General features: G+C 54.2%; 1 protein-coding gene across 1 annotated transcript in view; it reads right to left on the minus strand.

The window, feature by feature from the left end:
* Positions 1–11,541, minus strand: part of LOC135405247 (zinc finger protein 493-like) — a 292,184-nt gene extending 280,643 nt beyond the window's left edge. The window contains exons 1-4 of the mRNA XM_064639914.1: positions 11,289–11,541; positions 10,967–11,159; positions 8,167–8,672; positions 7,487–8,085 (exon numbers count right to left, since the gene is read on the minus strand). Coding sequence (XP_064495984.1) covers positions 7,487–8,085; positions 8,167–8,535 — 968 coding nt within the window. The 5' untranslated portion in view covers positions 8,536–8,672; positions 10,967–11,159; positions 11,289–11,541. The remainder of the gene's footprint in view (positions 1–7,486; positions 8,086–8,166; positions 8,673–10,966; positions 11,160–11,288) is intronic.
* Positions 11,542–13,464: the final 1,923 nt, after the last annotated feature.

Raw genomic sequence — 13,464 nt, forward strand, 5'->3', positions numbered from 1 at the left:
AACTGGTAATTTAAACTTTTTTGAGTTCGGCCAGAGGAGGTTTAAGCCTCCCACTCGGTTCCTAGGCAACAAACTACCTCTATTGTGTGAGCTACTAACACCTTGTCTCTTCCTCTGCTAAGGCAAAGGCCAAGTTTTGCAAGAGGGCTTTTTATCCTTTTTGTCAAAACCCTGTTTGTTAGTGGGTTTTTTTTCTGAATACAAAGTTTTGGCAGAAGGTTTTTATAGGGGTACAATACAATCAAGAAGGCGTTTCACTAAAACTTTTGTACAAAGCCTCATTTCCCGGAAAAACTCCCTAAAACTGTCTGCATACTAGCTTGCAGTTAAACGCAATTCTTTGGTTTTAAGTTATCTCCAAGTGATTAGAAGGACTAAAGAGAGAGATTTTGCTTTCTTTTCTCAACCACTTACATGCTTGGTTTCTGCGGGGCAAATCCCCGGTCTCTCCCTAATTTCCAAATGGTAGGAGTTAAAGATGGAAACGAGAACTATGGAAAGGTGTGTACTTGTTTGTTTTAAATACTTATTCCCCAAGAGGAACAGAAAAGGGAAAGAAGACTCTTTTGTTTCTCTTTCTGACTGCAGCCTCTCTTGCCGTTCTTACTCACTCTTCCCCCCCTTCCCCGCGGGGCGGGGAAGAAGAGAGAAAAGGCTGGAGCTACTTTTCGTTTCTTTTCTTGCTGCCGCAGTCCCCGCCGAGCTCGCCGTCGCTCTGCTGTTCCCCGGGCCGCCCCGCACGCCGTGGAACTCCTGGGGACCCCCGCACAAGTCTGGCCGGCTCTGCAGAAGCAGCTCCCGGCGCTGCCGCCCGCTCCGCCGCCGCCTCTGTCGCTGGGGTCCCTCTGCCGCTCCGCCGCCTCCTGCCCTGGCTGCCGGCGCTGCCTTCCCCCGGCACGCCGGGCTCAGGCAGCAGTTGGAATAACCCTAAAGTGAATTTCTGTGCTCTTGTGTTCACCTGAGACGCTCTGACGGGAGGAGAGTCTCCCGGACTCTCACCTCTGGGGTTTAACAGTGACTAACAAACTTATGGTCGCTTCTCCACACACACACAGCCCCCAACACACACACACGCCAGCACGGTACCGTCAGCAACACTGTGAGCTCACGGCGACATTGGACACACAACGCAATTAACACGAGAGTTAACAGAGATACGGGAAGGCAGTTCTCTAGCCTGCCTCTCCTGTCAGCGAGAAGTGGCACTTTTTCGGGGTTGCTCTGTTCTTGTTTCCCTCTGGGGCTGCTCCGTTCCTGGTTTTTTCGTGCATTGCTGCTGCCGGGCTGTCCTCTCGCCGGCTCCCGGGCACTCCGGCCCTACCCGTGCGGCGCTGCCAGCTCTGCTCCGCCACGCCCTTAGGATTCTCCAGCAGCCGGAGTGGCTCTCTGGTGTTCGTCTGCACCACAACTCCGCGCGGGGTGGCAGCGGCCACGATTGGGACTCGCACTGTTCGATCGGTGCAGTGCACGCTGGGCAGCGATGTGCTACCCCTTCCAGCAGGGCGACTGCATGGCCGAAAAGTCTCCTATCAGCGGCGAGGAGGGGTGGCCTTTCTCCTTTTACTGTCTCTGAGGGTGATTTGCTGGGTTTTTCTTTATTTTCTGGCTTGAAGGGTGGTGATTTTTTAGAAGCATGATCTTTTGAAGTTTTAAAGACAGTTCGCCACAGTTTCAGGATGCTGGCAGCCTGCTTAAGAGACTCAGTGGCTGCATTAAAAAGCACACTCCCTGCAGAGTCCCAAATGTCTGTACCAAATGCTGACTGAGCATCTACCCCATTTCTTTTACACCAACTATAGAAGGTGCAGAGCACACATTTCTGATATTGCACACTGTGCTTCTCTAGTATCTCTGTTAGCACCATGCCAACAGATTCCTCCTGCACGGATATCTGTGCTTCCATTATTTATTCCCCAATGGCTCACCTTCTTTCCAGGTGTCTATAAGTCTTGACTTACTTTTCGGCTCTAAGGTCCGCCGACAAATGCTACATTGGGGTTCCATCGTCACTGCTCTGAGGTCCACAGTCACTGCTCTCAGGTCCATGGTGATAAATCCCCTCGCTACTGCTCTAAGGTCTGCGACAAATCTTCTGCAATAAATCTTCTCTATCACCACTCTAAGGTCTGCGGTCTTTCTAAGGAATTCTCCTTGCAGTAAATCTTCTGCACAATAAATCACATCAGGGTTCACCAATTGACGACAGCCAAGAATGCACTCAGATAGCAGGGAAAGGGACACGGCTACTTTATTGCTCTCAAATGTTTCTTTTATACTCTTTGTATACTATCGTGCTACAACATAATTGGTTAAAAGTCTCAAACATAAAACACTGTACATACTTTCACTGGTGACACAGAAGACACTGTACATACTTTCATTGGTGACACTACACACATTTGGATTGGTGACCTTTGGTCTCGGCTGCATTACATTTGTTCCATCCGGCATTGCAGTAAATATTTCCTTAGAGTTGTTTACATTCCTCTGCAACTTCAGAGCTGCAACTGCTCAAATTCAAGGCCTACCATCCAGTCGTTTCCCACAGGGAGGTGTGATGTCATAGGGGAGATGTGATGCCACAGGGACAATGGGATGTCACAGGAGGACAGGACGACACAGGGATGATGTGATATCACGGGAGAGGTGTGATGTCATATGATGGATGTGACACCATAGGGCAGATGTGATGTCACAGTGGAGGGGTGATGTCAGAGGGAACTGTGATGTCACGGGGAGGACTTGACGTCACAGGGATGATATGAGATCACAGGAGAGGTGTGATGTTATATGATGGATGTGATGTCATATGGGAGATGTGATGCCACAGGGGAGCTGTGATGTCACAGGAAGGATGTGATGTCATAGGGGAGATGTGATGTCACAGGAAGGATGTGATGTCACTGAGATGATGTGATGTCACAGGGGAGCTGTGATGTCACAGGGAGGATGTGATATCACAGGGCAGGGTTGATATGATATTACAGGAGAGATATGATGTCACAGGAAGGATGTGATGTCACAGGGGAGGAGGTGACATCATAGGGGAGATATGATGTCACGGGGAGGATGGGATGTCACAGGAATGATATGATATCACAGGAGAGATGTGATGTCATATGATGGATCAGATGTCAGCTCTGGTGTCACAGGGGAGGTGTGATGTCATAGGGGAGATGTGATGTCATGTGATGGTTGTGATGTCACATGGGAACTGTGATGTCACGGGGATCATGTGATGTCAAGGCTCCCAACCTTGCTCCAGCTAAAGCCATGGAATTTCTCTTTGTTTCCCTTGGGTTCAAGGTCAGGCTCTTTTATTTCCAGGGATGTCTAGAGATGAGTTAAGGGTAGCTCAGACCTTTTGGTGAGGAAGGAGTTGTTTACTCTTGTGCATTTGAACTCAGCCTTTGTTCCTGGTTTCTTCCCACTCTTTCAGAGCAGTTCATTTCCCAGGGTGAAAGCTCTGATTCCCCAGCACAGTCAGGTTCTCCTGAGCTCAGGATCTTTCACTGATCTCATTTTTCTCCGGTATTAATTCTGTGACAAATTCTTGCTTCCTAGGTCAGTGAATTGTTAGAGGACAGAGAATCTCACCTTGATCTTGGACAGAACACTTATAGACTTCTTTATTCTATTGAATTCTTCCCTTCTAGTTCTGGATGACAGGACACCCATGTGGAAAGTCCCTTTTCTGGTTTTCAGGACTTAAAAGAGATGCTTTTCTGATGTGGGTATTTATTGGAGTGTTATTATTCAACTGTGAGGGTTGAATTGAGTGTTCCTTGCACCTTTAAAAAGTGCAACCCCTTTAATCTATTGTTTTAAAAACCATGCCTTAAATGTCAGACGGCATAAAGACAGCACGTAGAGACAACCCTGCTGTAAGTGATGGTTCCAGTCATCCTGTGTATAGATAAAAGATTTCCAAGGCTTTGTTCCAAGGCTGCTGCCCTGCCCCCACCCTCTGCCTGCCGCCTCCACGCCCCTGGCGCCTGATTGGCTGCCGCCCCACCAATGGGCCGTCCTGGGGGATGCAAATGTCCCGCCCTGCTGCATATTCATGAGCTCCCGGGCTAAATTTCTCAAAATATTATCATACATTCCAAAATATGGAATCATACAAATGTGCATTAGATGCATTAACCTTGGAAGGCATCAAATTTTACATATAGCTAAATTTCTCAAAATATTAACAAATTAAACTAAATCCAGACAAAAGAAAAGAAAGTGTTACCTGAAGAGAATATAAGAAAGCCTTGTACCAACTCCCAAGTAACTCAATGTATTTGCATAAAAACTGATGTGTAATGTCAGGTCTAATTTCAAGACACATTGGCCCCTCTAACAGGCACATTATTATGGAATCCCTCACACCCAACACACATTAAAAGATACCCTGGTTACTCACGGGGTGGAGAGAGTGGCTAATGAAAATTAGATTTGTGTCAGTATTAAATCCTGATGTTTGTAACTTTGTTAATGTTAGGAAATTTGATTGTAGCTATTGAGATCCTGTTATGTCCCATATGCTTACTATTTTACTGTAAGATTTGGGTTTTTTGGAGGGAATTGCATTGCATTGGGAGAAGATTTGTGCTCTCTCTTCCTTTTCTTTACTCTTCTCTCTTTCTGTCCACTACACAAAAGGCACTGCCCAGAAAGAAGATTCACAGTGAACGACCAAAGAAGAGAAATTATTAAATGCATAAATCACGGGGTGGTGTCAGAGACTGAAACAGTCCATGATTTGTGCATTCCAGGATTGCCAAGGGACTTTTGCAGGCTTCTGCAGGACTTTTGCTTTAGACCTCTGATGGCCCATCAAAGCCCATCCCCCCTCTGCCAATCCTGAAAGGCAGGAAAAACCCTTTTCCCAGGCCCCTCACGGGAACTCTGTGCAGGCCCAGGAGATGTTGGGGGTTCGTGGCATGGCCCGGGACACCATCTATGGATATAATAACTCATAACTTCTTGGAGTGTGGGGGCTTCCCTCCCCCACCCCCAACGGATCAAGGCCACCACTTCAACTGACAGACATTGGAGCTGCAACTCCCAAGTTCCATCGCTGGACCCCGTGGGCGGTGACTGTAGACATCTTTCCACTCTCAGCTTTGCTTTCCCTTACTCTCCCTCACCCTTATCCTGTCTTTCTTTCTCTCCCTTATGCATTTTCCCTAAAGGTTCTCTTTATGCCACATTGCTGTAGATGAGAGATAGAGCTGATAACACCCAAAATGGCAACATACCTGTTTACCTTTGAAACAAAACTGTTCTGAAATAAGCCCTACTTATATGTTTTCAAACACCAATTATTCGGTCTCTTTTCACTCTAATCCACCCCAAGGGATTTATTAATAAGAACCTGGGTTACCCCCCCCTTTCTGGGGTGGGTGGTAACAGACCCCTTGTAGCAGGATGTTCTGCCTGGAAAAGAATCTGATGGGAGAATGCAAGCACTGCAAACTCTCTGTGTGAGTTACTGCTGGTGCCAAGGGGTTGGTTTAGTGTTGAATTGTGCCAAACCCAGCCTGGTTCCCCAACCTTCCAACACACATGCTGCTTTTGGAAGCAGAGTTTGACAGATCAGCTGCTCACTGGCCTGGGAATATGTGACTGGCCATCCATCACTGGATAAGCATAAAAGCCCAGGGCCAACTTTCATGGAGCAGATTCTTCCACAGACTTTGTTGAAGTGTGTGCAGCTTCTGCTGTGAAGCAGGGACGCCTCTTGATGGTCACTGCCCAGGGGGTAAAAGAAAAAGAGAGATCTACTTTGATTTATTTCTATCAGACACTGCCGGGCCCTCCCCGCTTCCTGCCGGGATCGGACACCGCCGGCGGCCCCGGCCCTGCCGGGCTCCATCAGCCTGAGCAATTGCTGCCAAGGAGGGGCCGGGGGCTTCCTCTTGGCCTTCGTCTCCCTGGCGCTGGGGCTCGGCTTCTACCTGCGCCAGAAGGTGAGGGGGGTCCCAGGGGGTCGTGTGTCCCCCCCAGAGCGTCTGTGCCCCCCCGGGGACCCCCCACCCCGGTGTCACCCCCTTTTCTCTCCCCACAGAGCTCCTGAGCCGGCGGCGGCCGCAGCCCCTCCCCGGGGCCTCGGGCCCAGCCTGGACCCCTCCTGTCCCTGTGAGGATTTTGGGGGGGTCGTGTGTGCCCCCTCCCCTGCTGTCACCCTGCCTGCACCCGGCTGCTCCCAGTGATCCCAGTAAAGCTTCCCAGTTCTCCCCAGTCCCGGTTATTGGGGGGCAGTGTGGGAGGGGCTTGAGGAATCCCAAGGCGTGGAGCCGAGTTTGGGGGGGGCAGAACTGGCCCCGGGATGGATCTGGAATGGGGAATCCCCCTGTGTTCCCCCTGTGTCAACCTGCCCCTCAATAAAGCATCCAGCTCACCCCAAAAGGTGCTGGGAACTCCCAAGAACCTCCAGATAGCACCCCAAGGACCCTCAAACCCACTCAAAGCCCACCCATGACCCCTCCCAACCCCTTTTCTGGGGGGACTTCTCTGGGCACTGGTGGTGCTGGGAGCCCCCCCGGCTGTGGGCGAGGAGTTCTCGGGTGAAAAGGGGGGGAGAAGGGGGAGGTCGGTGGGAAAAGTGGGGGTCAGAGGGGATAAAGGGGTGGTGGAACCCCAAACTGAGCATGAGAGGGCTGGGGACTGGAAAGATGATACAGAATTGGTGAGAGAGGGGGGAAAAAGTAGGGGTTAGGACCCCTAAACTGATCGGTGGGGGGGCTGGAGATGAGGGGACCATGAAAAGGTGGAAGGAACAGGGAGAAGGGTGGAAAAGGGGGGGTGGTCTGGTGGGTCTGACAGTCCCATGGGGGTCTTTGGGCAAAGGGGGGCTGGCAAAGGAGGCTAGTCCTCCTGACCTCCCAACTTACTGTGGGGTGCTGGGGGCTGATGGATCCAATCTCAGCCTTGCTTTATGTCAACAGTTTCAGTTTACAGGAATTACAGAGCTGTGACTGAACAACTTTTGTTTCCCAAGTTTTAATGATGGAAAATCAGATTTATTGATAGAAATGAATTATTTAGGGTTACAAATGATCAGACAAAAGATCTTCATCAGAATTATTTACTGCACAATATACATACGGAAACTACCAGAAGTACAGGATAAGACAGGACAGTGCTCTACACTAAAGCAATTGTTGAAGCAATTCTACTCAAGCTGGCACAAAAGCAATAATTCTTAATTAGAGATGGATGGAACTCCCCCAGACCAACACTCGGGGGAAGATCTCTGCTCCCAGTCTCGAGGAGTGACCTTGGGGGGCCCCCAGCCAAGGCAGGAATCTGCACACACACCCCCCAAGAAAAGTTCTATTGGAATAACCTGCCCCTGGGAAAGGGGACTGGCCCTTTCTGGTCAAAAGGGATGGACTGACAGTCAGTGGACTCCAGGGGTTGCCTCAACATCAGGGGCTTCATTCGGGGTGGAAGCAGCGGCCGAAGTTCTTCCCACAGTTTGGGCTTCCCTTACTGGTGGGTCCGTTGGTGTTGGGTCAAGGCAGAGCTGTTGGTGAAGCTTTTCCCACACTCCTCACACTTGTAGGGCCTCTCCCCGCTGTGGATGCGCCGGTGCCTGACAAGGTGGGAGTTCCGGTTGAAGCCCTTCCCGCAGTAGGTGCAGTGGAAGGGCCTCTCATCCGTGTGCGTCCGCTCATGCCTGAGGAGACTTGAGCTGGTCTGAAATCTCTTCCCACACTCCCCACACTTGTAGGGCCTCTCTCCAGTGTGGATGTGTCGGTGGGTGACAAGGGTGGAGTTCCGGTTGAAGCCCTTCCCGCAGTAGGTGCAGTGGAAGGTCCACTCCCCTGTGTGTGTTGCCTTGTGCTTCAGGAGATCTGAGCTGGTCTGAAACCCCTTCCCACATTCCCCACACGTGTAGGGCCGTTCCCCAGTGTGGATGTGCTGGTGGGTGAAGAGGTGGGAACTCCGGTTGAAGCTCTTCCCACATTCTCCACACGTGTAGGGCTGTTCCCCAGTGTGGATGCGCTTGTGTCGGATCAGGTTGGAGCTGGTCCTGAAGCTCTTCCCACATTCCCCACACGGGTAAGGCCGTTCCCCAGTGTGGATGTGCTGGTGGGTGAGGAGGTGAGAGCTCCAACTGAAGCTCTTCCCACATTCCAAGCACTTGAAGGGCTTCTCCATGCTGGGAGCCTGCTCAGGGACCACCAGTTCAGAGCTCTGGTTCAAGCTCCGTCCGCCTTCCCGGCACAGGCTGGCTCTTTCCTCCTCAGAGTACCCTGGGATGGCTTTGGAGCCCCTCCTGATGGGGGATCTCCGGCCCTTTTCCTCCCCGCTGCCTTCCTGCGCCGTGGAGCCCTTCAAAACGGCCTCTCCCACCAGGGTCTCACGGGGGGATTTGTCCTCCGGGCTCTCCGTCCTCAGCTCGGGGCCTGGGGCAGGAAGCAAGAAGGACAGGCAGGGGATTTGCCTCCGGCCCACAGGGAAGGCCAAGGACATCCCCCCAACTCCGGCCCCGGCAGGACGGCGGCGCCAGCGGGGTTGTCCTGCAGCCGGGGCCATGCTCGGCTGACAGAGCCAGCACAACACCCACCCAAAGGGACACTGACTGCCTCCTCACCTGCCTGGGGGGCCCAAGGCATCTTCCTCTTCCTCGCAGCCTCCTCCTCCATCCGCCCAAGCTTTGGGAAGGACAAATCCTGATGGGGGGAAAACAAGGGCTGAGCACGTTGGCTTGGGGGTTCCTCCTGCCCAAGTCCATCTCTAGAGCTCATTGGGCATCCTATGTCCATAAAAAGCTCCAAAACACCAAGATTCAGCCCAGAAAAACCCAAACCTCTGAGATTCAGGCAAAAACCCTCTCAAAACATTTTTGCCCAAACTGCAAAAACTTGAGATTCTACCAGAAAATACCAGAAAATATGAAGGTTAAGCCAAAGAAATTCTCCCAGGAGTTACACCTCTCTGGTCTGTCCCCTCCGGGGTTCGGAACAGCTTCCCTCTCTGCGATGCTGCAGGTCCCACTCAGGGATGCTGGGAGCGCTGGGGGTCCAAAGGGTCCCTTCTCCTCTGACTCTCGCCTTCGGGATGCCAAGTTCCCAGACATTCCCGCTCTCCAGGTTCTCCACTCTGTTGTCCCAGGGATCCCCCAGCTCCGGCATCTCCCCGCTCCGCCCTCCACACTCGGCAGCTCCCGGGCTCCACACCCACCCCCGGCACTCCCAGGGGGGCCCCAAACCCGCTGTGTCCCCCCCGCTGGCACCAGGCTGACAATGGAGCCGGCGGGGCCTGACCCAGCAACACCAACCCCCACCGTGGGGGGGACCTGCAACCCCCCGCCCACCGCTGGGACTCTGCCCCCAACCCAGCCCAGCACCCCCAGAAAACACCTCCTGCCCACCCCCAAGAGCACCCAAGGGCACAGCCCTGCACAAGGGTGGCTGTGCTCAAGGAAACCAAACAGCCCCACAGGTGGGGGAACACCAGAGGCTGCTGTGGGGCAATGAGAGCAGGGAGCAGATGGAGCCCCCTGACACGTGGGCGGGTTCTGGGTTCAGCCTGAGAAGGCACAATTTGGCACCAACAGCACGGCCCTGACCGCTGGCTCAGCACAGGGGGCCCGAGCTCCCCCCTCTCCAGGCTCTCCGGGCTCTCACAGCTCCCCCCTCTCTCCAGCCTCCCCCGCTCTCCAGGGATCAAGGCATGGGGACACAAAGGCACCCCCACAGCAACCCCACTCCCAATCTCCCCCCTCTCCTTAGCACCCCTCTCCCACCCATTTCCAATCAGCCTCCCAAACCCTGACTCCCCCCAGCTCCCTTTGGGGGTGACCCACCACCCCTCATGCTCCCTTTGGGGGTCCCACCCGCTCTTTTCGCTTCTCTCGCCCCTTTCCCATCGTGGCCGCTCCGCTCACCCGACAGCGGCAGGAAGGGCAGGGACAGGGGCGGAGCAGCAACAGCAACAGCAGGAGAACAACCACCCCCTGCCAGCCCGCGGGTGCCTGGGACAGGGGAACTTATCCTGAATATCCTGGAGAAAGCGTGGGGGTCGGGACATACTGGGCTACCAGCACAGATTTCCCTGCAAAGACTGCAGGGAGTCAAGCTCTGGAGAGGAGATTGTGCCCCATGGATGGGATTGCAGAGGCTCCCTCAGGTCCCCAGAATCAATTAGCAACCAGGAATAGACACAAAAAAAGGCCCCTACGAAGATTTAGGGGGGAGTGTCCTGTAGGGAGGGGACAGTGTCACCCGACCAGGGCAGGGCTGGCAAGAGGGAGGCTGCTCCAGGGTTCTGCAAGAGGCCTCGTGCTCTGCTCGGCCCCACCACTGCCTGGTACCAACACCCCCGGCTGCCCCCGGCCCTGGGCAGCTCTGCTGCCACAGGCTGTGCCCTCACCGTGGCCCTGCAATGGCCCTGCCTGTCCCTCACCCGTGGCCCTGCCCGTGGCCCTGTCCCTTGGCTCTCTCTCTGCCAGCTCAGTGTGGGGCACACGGGCTGGGGGTCCCTCCCAAGCCCCCCGGGCAGCCGGCGTTGGCTGGGGGGATGTGAGGGCTGGGCCTGCTCAGCACAGCCCCGGCCTCGTGCCCAGCGCCTCTTTCCTGACCCACACAAGAGCTTCCCGGCCCCCCCAGGGCTCCCCTGCTGCTGCCTCTGCTCCTGGCCCTGCCTTTGCTGCTCCCTTGGCTGGGGCAGCGGCTGCAGGGGGGGGATGGCAGCAGCTTCAGCTCCACGGCACTTCCTGGGGGGAGCTCAGCCCGGGGGGACGGGCAGGGACCTGATGGGGATGGACAGGGGCCCAGCAGGGACGGACAGGGCCTGCAGGGGAAGGCACAGGGACAACCTGGACCCCCACACTGCCACCGTTGTCTCTGCTCCTCCTTGCAGGCTCCGTGGCCAGGCACAGTTTGTGTTCCTGGGTGCCCACCATCTCAGCACTTGGAGACCCTCAAATCAGCGCCCACAGCTCTGCAGCAAAGCCCCAGCTCACCTGGCACACAGGGGATGGACACAGCACCTGCTCGGGGATGGGCACCTTCGTCTCTTCCCCACCACAGGGCTCTCCTTCCTCAGCAGCACCTCTGCCTTGCACTTATTCTCAGCCTCACCTCAGGGACAGCTCTGGGCTCACCTCCGCGCCACTTCTCAGCCTCACCTCAGGGCCTGGGCTCAAGGACAGGAACCTGCAGGGAGGGGACATCAGGTGCAAGCTCAGGGCTGCCTGCTTGCACTGGCCTCTGGGCTTCCTTCTCCTTCTACAATCATCCCACAACTTAGCCTGCTTTGCTAACACCACACATTTACAGACTAACCTTGGAGATAGATATGGACAGACATCTCTATCACCCTGGGGATAGAGCCTCAAGCATGTGCTGCCATAGGAATGGCAATCAGAGAATCACAGAATCAGCTGGGTTGGAAAAGAGCTCCAAGATCATCAAGTCCAACCCTTGATCCAACCCCGCCGTGCTTCCCAGACCATGGCACTGAGGCCACATCCACTCTCACCTTCAACACCTCCAGGGACGCTGACTCCACCCCCTCCCTGCCCAGACCATTCCAAGGCCTGATTGCAAAGGAAAATTGCTTCCTAATATCCAACCTAAACCTCCCCTGGCACAGCTCAAGACCCAGCCCTCTTGTCCTACTGCTGCTTCCTGGCACAACAGCCCCACCCCCACCTGGCTCCAACCTCCTGGCAGGGACTTGCAGACAGTCAGGAGGTCTCCCCTGAGCCTCCTCTTCTCCAGCCTCAACACCCCCAGCTCCCTCAGCCTCTCCTCACACCACTTGTGCTCCAAAGCCCTCCTGCCTTCCAGCACATCAACACACCCCCAGCTTGGTGTCACCTGCACATTTGCTGATGAAATGCCTGGTTCTGCAGCAGTTGCAGATGCTCAAGGGGCAGCAGGACCAAGTCAGGGGCCTGGGGGGCTTTGGGGTCTGGGAGGGTCCTGGGGGAGCTGGGGAGGGGCTTTGGGGATTGGGGGTACAGACCAGTACTGACCAGTACAGACCAGGACAGACCAGTACCTCCTCACTGCTCACTGCATCTTTCATAGTAATCCCCCGAAACCATTTGTATTTCCCTTATGCTGGCTCAGAGTGGTGTGAGCAGCAAGAATTCTGGCCGTGTGCTGCCAAGGGCTCAGCTTTGCTCTGCTGCAGTGGTGACATGGAGCTGGTTTGTGACAGCTCTGATGATCACAAGGGATGTCAGATGTAACTCACCTTTAATGGAAAAGCTCCATTTCTGACCCCCCCTAATCACAAGACTGTGGACTGCAGAACAGAGGTTTCTATTGTCCTTAGAATAATTCTTCTGTTAGATATGTTCCACCATTAAATCTGCAGAGTGTTCTTTTTAGGAGTAAAAATTCTCATTTTTATTGCTAAAAATGTGAAGAATCTTTAGAAAAGACAAGAGACAAAAGGGCTGAGCTCTCTGTGGTTTAAAACAGAGCCAGGGGAGCTGCAGAGTCCTTCAGCCTTTTTCCCATCTGCTCTTTCCCTTGTGCTGCATTCACTTTGATTTCACACAAATAAATATTAAAAAACACATCCACAAATACGTGTGCAGTGATGAGAGCAGGACAATGTTGTTTCCAAGGTCAGCTCTGTGAAGTGTCCCCTGTGCAGCTGTGCTGGACAGAGCAGGACAGGAGCCCTTCTGCAGAGAAGCCAAGGGCTGGGACAGGAGAGTGCCCACCCCCAAGGGAAGGCTCAGCACTGCCCAGGATCCTGTGCTCATTTCTGATCCTGCCTGAAATATTCATCTCTGAGAGTAAAAGAGTTGGAATTTCAGTGCAGGCTCCTGAACTGAGAGAACAATGTCTATGCTACAATGCCTAAGCAGGAAACACACCTCAGGACTAATTCCTTTCCTGTAGCCCGTGTCTTTTATGAGCTTTGCAAAAACTTCTCCATTCAATATGGTGTAGTGGTCTGGAGCTGTGAGCAGGTGTGACCCTGCAACATCGAGATATGGAAAAGATCCTCCCTCAGCTGCCAGATCCTCCCTCCCTGCCAGGGAAAAGATCCTCCCTGCCAGGGAAAAGATCCTCCTTCAGCTGCCAGGTTTGCTCCTTGCCCACAGCCCTTCTGCCCCAGCCCTGGAGCAGCTCCCCGGGCCAGCTGAGAGCTGCCCCTGGCAGGCAGCAGAGTCCCTGCCCAGCACAGCACCCTGGGCTGCAGGACCCTGCTCTGCCCCACAGTCCTGGGCACCCCTGGCTGCACCCCTGGCTTCACAGCTCTTCCAAAGTGCCCCAAAACAGCCCCCTGCTCACCCATCCCATCAGCTGGGGCTGGGCCAGCTTTAGGAGATGCCTCCAGGAGCTGCCCCTGCACTGCCCTTCAGCCACAGACTCACCGTGTGCAGCCCTGCCAAGATTCCTCCTGCAGGGAGCTCTCAGCCCTCCTGCCAGTGCTGAGCCCCTTGAAGCTCTGTCTGTGCCCTGCTGGTGTCCCTGAGCTGCCCTGGCAGTGCCC

The sequence above is a fragment of the Pseudopipra pipra genome, chromosome W, assembly GCF_036250125.1.
Source record: "Pseudopipra pipra isolate bDixPip1 chromosome W, bDixPip1.hap1, whole genome shotgun sequence".
Lineage (NCBI taxonomy): Eukaryota > Metazoa > Chordata > Aves > Passeriformes > Pipridae > Pseudopipra > Pseudopipra pipra.